The 9,430-nt window shown below is 36.4% G+C and overlaps 2 protein-coding genes across 2 annotated transcripts in view; one reads left to right on the forward strand and one right to left on the reverse strand.

The window, feature by feature from the left end:
• The first annotated feature begins 242 nt into the window (after nt 1-242).
• On the forward strand, nt 243-3,202 carry LOC107575137 (stabilizer of axonemal microtubules 2-like). The gene is made up of 4 exons (XM_016261552.1): nt 243-303; nt 943-1,122; nt 1,318-1,520; nt 2,232-3,202. Exons 1-4 carry the CDS (start codon nt 266-268, stop codon nt 3,200-3,202), a joined length of 1,392 nt encoding a protein of 463 aa, XP_016117038.1. The 5' UTR covers nt 243-265.
• Nucleotides 3,203-5,097: 1,895 nt separating this feature from the next.
• The window catches only part of LOC107575138 (ADAMTS-like protein 1), a 24,890-nt gene continuing 20,557 nt past the window's right edge, over nt 5,098-9,430 (reverse strand). Inside the window, exons 8-10 of the mRNA XM_016261553.1 lie at nt 7,828-7,931; nt 7,513-7,727; nt 5,098-5,914 (exon numbers count right to left, since the gene is read on the reverse strand). Of these exons, the coding sequence (XP_016117039.1) occupies nt 5,796-5,914; nt 7,513-7,727; nt 7,828-7,931 (438 nt within the window). The 3' untranslated portion in view covers nt 5,098-5,795. The remainder of the gene's footprint in view (nt 5,915-7,512; nt 7,728-7,827; nt 7,932-9,430) is intronic.

Consider the following 9,430-nt stretch of genomic DNA (forward strand, 5'->3'; position numbering starts at 1 on the left):
TGTCCACCCGCCCAAGCCAATTTTTACCTGCACAATCAAATTCAAAACCGCGCAATCTGGCAACACTGCTCACATGTTTCCTCCAGTCCTGGAAGTGCAAATGTGCGTTTTGCAGCGTCCTACGTAATACGTTACGCTGCGTCGTCACCAGGACGCTGCAAACAGTAGTTGCCGGGGAAACGAGACGCTAAGTACACGACAAACGCCAGTGAAGCAGTGTGTAAGTGAGGGAAATTCACAACTTTCCTCAAAAAAACCGAGGAAAATGACGCGCCTTTGTATCTGTGAGATGTGCAGCTGTGGGTAAGAGTATTTTTTAAATGTGTTTGTTTGTTTTTGTAGTAATATTTGAAGCCCGAGAAGGATTTTTGAATAATTGATGGGTAAATGGTTCGAATATCAAGTAACGTTAACGTAAAATGGAACAAATGCGGAAAACAAACCTTGACGGACATATTAATATTACATTTATTTTAATACCTTTTAATAATGGTTTGGAAATCAAAAACAAATAAATTACGATCATAATTTTGCAATAATTGATAAAAAAAAATGTTTTATTTTGTTTTATGTTATTTTCCATTTTATATCATTGCATAATTCATAGGGAAGTAGTGAAAAAAATGTCAGGTGGTCAATTTAATTTAATTTAATTCTTTTCAGTTTCAAGCAAATGCAAGTCCTCAAAACACTTGTAGTGCAAAGAAAATAATATAAAGAGAATCAAGTGTATTTATGTGTGTAGGATGGCGGCTTTAGTCAGTGGCAGAGTTTGTTGTATAGTTGTTGCCCTGGACTCCACAAACATGTTCAGTAAAAGTGCCGCGGAAACTTGAGAAAAATCTCTTGGTGAAAGACATATTAATGAGTTTATGTCTTCTCAAAAGTATCATTTTATTTTAAATGGCTCCTCTGTCGTAAATGCTTCTCCATTATCTTCAGCCGCCACCGTTGCACACACCAGCCCACGGCACTTTACAAGAAAGGCAGTAAGACTAATGTGTTGTCAGAGTACTCAGAGAAGTATCCCGCCTATAAAGGGCACACGCGGCCCAAGAGCGTCAAGCCCCAACAGCAGTATAAAGCTCATCAGGACACGATGGAAGGAACAACCACCTTCAGGTACATTCTGGGAATTAATGGCTAATCTTTAGTCAAATAATTGACACAGTTGTATACATACATCTACTCACAAGGATTCGATAAGTGTTTTTTACATGCAAAGTGGCAGCACACTAGATGTTAGAACGGCTCCTCTATGTCTTTCTATAGGCTTCAGATCATCATATAATCTTTTTTGTTTTCTCATTTTCTCAGGACAGACTATGTCCCGTATGTGGTCACCCATCGCCCTGAGAAGCCGCATGCTGAGTACAAGCCCAAGCCTGGAGAGATTGATTTAGGAACGACCTATAAACAAGACTTCAACCCATATGAAGTGCAACCATTTGTTCCTACACGTCCGCAAGAGAGAGTATATACCACAAATGCAAAACTGGACACCGTACCCACCTATAAAGGTAATGAGAATCTAGGTCAGTTAGGTCATGTGATGGTTTCTGAGCATGCAGTTTCAGAATACACACACTGAACAACTGGAACATTTTTTATTAACAGCCTTATCTAAGTATCTGCTGTTACTTATATTAAATCAAGTATTTTTAAATTTAAATGAATTTATAATCAACAACTTATAAGGAACATCATAAACACTAGTGTTCAAAAGTTTGGGGCAAGTAAGATTTTATTTTTGTATTATTTTTCAAGAATCCCTAAGGATGCATTAAATTGATCAAAAGTGACAGTAAAAGAATCCTGAAAAAAAAAAAGATTTCCACAAAAATACCAGATAATAAGAAGAAATGTTTCTTGAGCGGCAAATCAGCATTAGAATGATTTCTGAAGGATCACGTGACACTGAATCTGCTGAAAATTCAGCTTTGCCTCAAATTACATTTCAAATTCTATTCAAATGGAAAACAGTTATTTTAAACTGTAATAATATTTCACAATATTACTGTATTTTGATCAAAACAAATGTAGCCTTGGTGAGCATAGAAGACCTATTTTAAAAACATAAAAAAATCTTACCGACCCCAAACATACAGTAGTATATCATAAAAGCCAACAATATTTTCAGTACACAGTACAAAAGCTAAAATGCATAAAAAGAAGTTATTACAGTAAATGCTTTTGTTTGTTAGTAAAAGTTTTGTATGATGTTTTTAAAGAGGATTTTCGTCAGTGGGAGATCAGCAGACGGGAATTGACTAAGCCTGACACACCGTATCAACCCCCTGTTACAAAGTTTGGGAATTCCACGACATTCCAGGACGATTTCGTCCACAGAGGCCTAGTGCCACGTGAGAGCTACAAGCCCCCTAACATAGCCAAGCTATCCGATACTCCTTTTGAAAACATGACCAGCAACAAGCTCTCCTATGTTCCACATGCTCTAGAAGCCCGGTACGTTAAACCGCCAATAGAATACAAACCCAACAGTCAACCTTTCCAGGACCTCACCACCCATCGACAAGACTATCAAGGCCTGCCAAATCCGCTGACCAAAAGCTGCAAGCCTGAGCCGCTCAAAGTGGCCTCCAACAAGCCCTTCCAGGGCAGCACGGAATTCCGTGACCGTTTCCAGCAGTGGCCCGTATCCCTCCGGCAGGTGCAGAAGTCGGTGGAGTATATGAGTCCAACAGAGCACATGGACCTGACTACCACCTCACACACCGACTACATCAAGCACCAAATCCAACCCTTCATTTCCGCCAAACCCTTTTCACTTCCCACTAAGTCCTCCAGGCCCTTTCAGGGCAGCACCACCATGAGAGACGACTTCCAGCCGTGGGCAGCTCCCCGTCAAAGCATGATCCGGAAACAAGAGGAAATCCAGCGAGCCAGTGGGAAAATGGAAGATCTGACCACCTTCAGGGCTCATTTCATTCAGCATGAAGCTCAGCCTAGTTTCAGCTTCAAGCCCCAAAACGCACCACTGCGGACCGACGCTCCCCTACAGAACGACACCATGTACCGTACAGAGTTCACGCCCAAGAAGATCAGCGTGTGTCCAGCCAGTTTTGAGTCTCCGCCAGGGTTTGTTTTCGATAATTACGACGATCGAGGCCACCGCTTCTTCCGCAAGATGATGTCTGCTGACAAGATTGAGACGCCAAAGGAAATGGTCTTGACAGCTTAAGAAAGTCATCATGTTGTTTCTATAAAAGGAAACTAGCATACAATATGATCTCTCTAAATTATTGTAATCCTACGGGGAATCGTAATTAATTATGGTTACAGGTCAGTGGATTGAACTATATTTCATAAAACATTAATTATGCATAGTTTTAAATCATAGCTAGTTTAAAATTTTCAATAGGATGAAACTGCAGTACAGTTGTAGGATAAAAAAATATGCAGTACTATAATATGTCATAAATCAGATTTTAGCAATACCAATTAATTAGTTCAATATCAAAATCACTTCTACACTACCATATAAAATTTTGCGGTAATTAAAAAAAAAAAATGAAATTAAATGTTTTATTCAGCAAGAGCACATTCAATTATTCAAAAGTGACAACATAGACATTTATAATGTATAAGGATGTCTATTTCAAATAAATGCTGTTCTTTTGAAGAATCTTTTAAAAAATGGATCACGGTTACCACAAAAATATTAAGCAGCACAACTGTTTTCAACACTGATAATAATCAGAAATGTTTCTTGAGCAGCAAATCAGCATATTAGAATGATTTCTGAAGGATCATGTGACACTGAAGACTGGAGGAATGATGCTGAAAATTCAGCTTTCATCACAGGAATAAATTACATTTTAAAATGTATTGAAATAGAAAGTAGTTGTTTTAAATTGTAATAATATTTCACAATATTACTGTATTTTTTATCAAATAAATGTGGTCTTTTGAACAACAGTTAACCACATAAAACACGTTTTTTGCAATACACAATAATTGATTGTTTTAACCACAATATAGAATACAAAGATCAATTATTCTAAACTGAGTGGTAAAACTGTATTTATTGTTTTTATATCACATAGACTGTTTGCAATATTGACATGTACAGAACCAAAACCGGCGCTTCCTCCACATACTGTAGCAATAAAATGCAATGAATTAAATTAATGGATAAATTTGGTGAGTGGCTTATGTACAACATTTGTTCATTACTTAAAATGCATGCATAAAGGCCAGTAGGAAACCATTATATTAGAGATATAGATAATTCACTTCAAGTGCTATAAGTACGTAGGTCTGTGTTGGGTTTAATCTTAAATATGGATTATAAAGACAAACTAAACCAAGTAAGAAAATAAAATCCAAACTTTCTACACTCAATGTACAATATTGCACTTAAAAACACATTATATACAAGACATATTTTACAATGCAGCACATTGGTTGAACACAAAACATACATCTAAAAGACGGCTGGAGAATGTGACTTTTATGGCACATGCCATTTCAATCAGTCAACGGGTCATTCATTCTACGTCCATATTAAAACATCATTATTTAATATTAGAGTCAACATGAAAACAAAATGGAGCCTTTTTACTTACTTAAAACATGCTACTGTGTTTGTCTTTGTAATGTTTATCAAAATATAATAACTTTAGCTCACTTCCACCAAAGAATAAAAAATAAAATGTTCATTGTGACTTTTTATCTCAGTTTATATCTCACAACTCTGAACTTTTTTGTAATATAAACTCAGAATTATGATATAAACTTCCAATTTGGAGAAGAAAACTCTTATTGTGAGTTTATAACTGGCTATTCTGAGAAGAGAAAAAAAGTCCAAATTGTGAGTTGTAATTACCTTTCTTTCTTTTTTTAGACAATATTCCAAATTCGGACTTTTTTCTCCGAATTGTGAGGTTATACTTCACAATTCAGACTTTTCTTCTTAGAATTACTAGTTTATACTTCGCAATTCTGACTTTTTCCTCAGAATTGCAAGAAAAATGTCAGACTTGTGAGATATATACTCAGATTTGATATTTGAAAAAAAAGAACTACTTTGTAAGATATAAACGAGTAAAAAAAGTCAGAATTACTGTTTTTATTTTTCATTCAGTGGTGGAAATAAACTTCCATAAAACTTGCTTCCCTCTGAAACGATTTCTCTTTTCGGCTGGCATCACAAATCCTTCTTACTCCTCTAACTCCTCCCCTCTGACCACCTGATTCCATTTACGAGCCAATCAAATCCTTATAAATACAATAAGCCCCGCCCCACATTGTTCTTGTTGAATGTCCTGTCTGCCTCTGATCAGATTAGAGAAGTAAAATGGGTTGTGACAGCATTTCATGTTGACTTCAAGGTAGGACTCTGACTTAAAAAAAAAAATACTCTTAATACTCCAAGCTGTGTACTACTGATATTATTAGTATCAGTGCATCATGTACACCCAAGAGGCCTTTATATTTCCTTCACGTTGGTGAATGGTCCGATAAGATTTGTCCTCTCATATTCACAAGTAAAAATCTTAAATTAATACACATATAATATCACTTTCAGGGCAAGATCAAATGAGATCTGCAGAGAAAGCTGGTGAAGAGAGAAGTTTCAAATCTCATCAAGTGATTTTCTCTTTGGACTTCTGATGATTGTGGGAAAGCATCCAGTGAAAGTGTAGTCCAGATATATTTTAGTCCATACACTCCAGGTGTCCTTTTTGTTTGTAAGATTGAATAATATGCTGGCTGTGTTACGAGAGACAATCAGGGCGGTGACTGAAAAGGGTGTCTGTTGGTTTGGGTCACTAGGTGGCGCTGGTGTCCTGTGAGCAGGTCTGGCAACAGCGTTGCCGGTACAGATCCACGGTGCAAAGCTTGAGGCGTTTGACCACAGGACAGTAGTGGGTTCTGTCCTTACACTCACCTACAGAAGCACAAATATAAAACAACGCTTATTCAAAATATACGTTTGGAAATCATACTTGTCAAAAGCACAATCCACTCATTAGTTGGCAAACAAATGCAAATTTCAACGTATTAAAAATACAGACAAATAATCAGAAAATATAAGTTATTTACACAAATGAGTTTGTAAACAACAACATTTAAATATGTTTTCGAAAGCAATGAACTGAATTAACTTGGAATGAATTATCTAGTTAAATAAAAAAACGAATTTAAATATGAAGATAAATAAGAATGAAAGTTCGGAGTCTTTTGTTGGTCTTTAATTATTATTATTATAACTATTATGCTTTATTATTCATTGTTATTAATATATTTTCATATAGGTTAAATATCTACTTATCTACTTTATACTCCACAGATCAAATAAAATAAATGAGTTTGTGAACAACAGCATTTAAATGTTTTCCAAAACAATGAACCGAATGAACTATGAATGAATTAACTAGTTAAACAAAAACTAATTTAAATATGAAAAGATAACTAATAATGGCAGTCCTCAGTCTTTTGTTGGTCTTTAATAACAACAACAACAACAATAATAACTATTATTCATTATTAATAATTATTCTTAATATTAAAAAATAAAATTATAAAATAATATAAACAATCAAATAAAATAAGCTGCTGATGTGAGTGCTAATACAGGAGGACCAGGCCTAGAACACTATGTTTTGTGTGTGTTTTGCTTGTTCATTTATGAGTTGTTAATTAATGTTCCCGCCTCCTCCGTCCCGTATCTAACGAATCTTGCTACATACACCCTACAGTAACATATCTGATGTGAAACACCTGCTCCTGTTCCTCTTGCTTTGTCCACCTAGGATCTTGGATTGATTTTTTTTACAAAGATTATTGTGAAATTGTGGGACTTGCTCCAATGACATTAATACACAGAATCGTGGGAAACCAGAAATGCTAACTCAATCACATTCATTTTGTCCTCTGCTACAATTCAAATTCAAGTCTGGTGAACTCTGACCTGCAAATTCACATAGCACAAAGACATTTGAGGATCTAAACGTCACAGACTGACCTCAAGTCAAAGAAAACTAAGCAGTGTTGCTGCTCACAGTAATTCATTTTTTCTCAAAAAGAAGAAGTGTGATATCATATCATGTTCGCTGGGGTGTGAAGCAACATTTCGTTTTCAAAGTCTAGCGTGACCACGGCTTCACACTCTAAAGGTGTTGTTTCATTAAACATTTCTGCACAAGAAACAAGTTAGGTGACACAAAAATGATGTTTCATTAAGTTTCACCACAGAAGAGCGAAGAACAAAAAGCAGACGTTTGGACAGAGAGGATTCCTGAAATGACCGAACTTAAAAAAAAAAAAAAAAAACGAAGAAAAACCTGTGAACGAGAGCGAGTTCTCTTGGGACGTTGTGATAACTTGGACTTCGCGAGTGACGGAACAAGCCAATATATTTGGCCCTCAGGTCGCTAATATTTTCCCTAATAAAACATGAACGCTCTAAAGGTGGCGAACGAGGGCAAACATTCCCCGAACCGTACTGCCGCTCTGCTTTATAACAAGGTGTTATTAGAGACTCACTGCCACAGGAAGTGATGTTGCAGTGTTGCCAGGTAGAAGGCCGCCGTTGCCAGGCGCAGTGCTGGTCGGGGAGGGTTTTCTTGTTCTGCTGATGGATGCATTCCACTCGACGGGACTGGAAGCCGCTGCCACATGCCGCTGTACACGTCCTCCACGGGAACACCTTCCAGTGCACATCACACATCTCAGACGAGCAGTTCCTCACGGATGACGGCCTGAAAGGTGTTGGACAACCAGATCATGAGAAATAACACGTTAACAGAGCTGTGCATGTGAGAATAAGTGATGCTGAATATTGCATAACAAGTCTGGCACCTTTCTTTTGGGTCGCAGGTTTTGGAAGTGGAGTTGCTGAAGTGTCTGCACGAGACGCTTCTGCTCTGCGCGGCCACCGCAGGCCCCAGACATCGACCTGTGCACTGTGAACACGCATAACCATCACAGTAAATATGATGAGGAGGGGAATGAACAAACGCAGCTGCTCTGATGCTAAACAGGCATAAGCTACGTAAAACTGATTATGCGTATCTGGCAAATAACATGACTGTTATATGATGGAAGTGCATATTTGGTATAACTGGTCAGTATTTTTTACTAGTAATTTTATAACTTTAAATGACTTATTAGACTTTTTGCATGAATCATTAAATTATTATTAACTATTAAAATATTTGTAAAAAAAAAAAAAAAATTCAATTCAATTTGATCAATTAAGTTATAAATGACAAATATTTCTAAATTTGAAATATTTCTTAGATTTCTAATTCAAACAAATGCTGTTATTTTGAACTTTTCATATTAATAATTTCCACAAAATGATTAAGCTGCACCAGTTTTAAAGATTGATAATACTAAAAAAATGTGTTGTTTTTTTTGAGCAGCAAATAACCATATTAAAATGATTTCTGAAGGATCATGTGACATTGAAGAAACTGTAGCAACTATTAATATTAAATCTATCTATCTATCCATCTATAAATATTTCATAAATTTATTTGATGAAAAGTATAGTAAAAACAGTAATATTGTGAAATATTACAGTCTAAAATAACTTTTCTGTTTTATATATAATGTATTTAAAGAGCAGGTCATATGGTATTTTAAAGTGTCCTAATATTGTGTTGGAGTCCCCTACAACAGGTTTAAATGCATCTAAGGTCAGAAAACATTGTAATGTTTAATATCAGAGTCATTTGCCAAATGATTTCGAAACGATTCAGTCCAAGCAAGTTTGGAGCAAACCCCTCCCTTCCATAAGCCTACTCTGCTCTGATTGGTCAGCTGGTCAAGCCTGCTGTGATTGGCACAGAGAGGAGTCCTTGAGTAAGTTAGCGAGCGCTACCATTGACAAAGCACCTTTACATAAAACAATAATATAGTGCTCCAATCCGTTCTTATATTAATGACATAAAATACAAAAACACTTATATTCGAATATCGAATATAATATTCGAATCGTGCCCACAGCTAAAGTTTAGCTGCTAAACTGTGAACACTTAAAACAATAATGGTGGATACGTTAGCCGAGTGCTAACGTGACTAACTGATGAAACAATACAGTTTGTAAACCATAATATGTCTACTGTAATGTTTGAAGAACGCCAGACAAAAGACGCTCTGTGTCTTAACTTTTAATCAGAACGCAGAACAGCTGAATCACAGGCACAGCAGCCTAACTAACTCGTTCGTCTCTCCCGCATTAACCCTATAACTGCCGGTGCAGCAAAATAAACAGCAATTTCACAATGATTATAAAGTCTGTGCGCTACACTACATTCTTTATTATTAAACGAAGTAATTAGAACAACGTCAGTCTACATTAATCGACACATTCTTAGGAAACAGTGGGTTCACAGCGAATTATCAGAACGACAGAAATATCGTGCTTTACCTGGAAACCTAAAGCTGCACTAGGTAT

This window comes from Sinocyclocheilus grahami, unplaced genomic scaffold, assembly GCF_001515645.1.
Source record: "Sinocyclocheilus grahami isolate Dianchi unplaced genomic scaffold, SAMN03320097.WGS_v1.1 scaffold2478.1, whole genome shotgun sequence".
Classification (NCBI taxonomy): domain Eukaryota; kingdom Metazoa; phylum Chordata; class Actinopteri; order Cypriniformes; family Cyprinidae; genus Sinocyclocheilus; species Sinocyclocheilus grahami.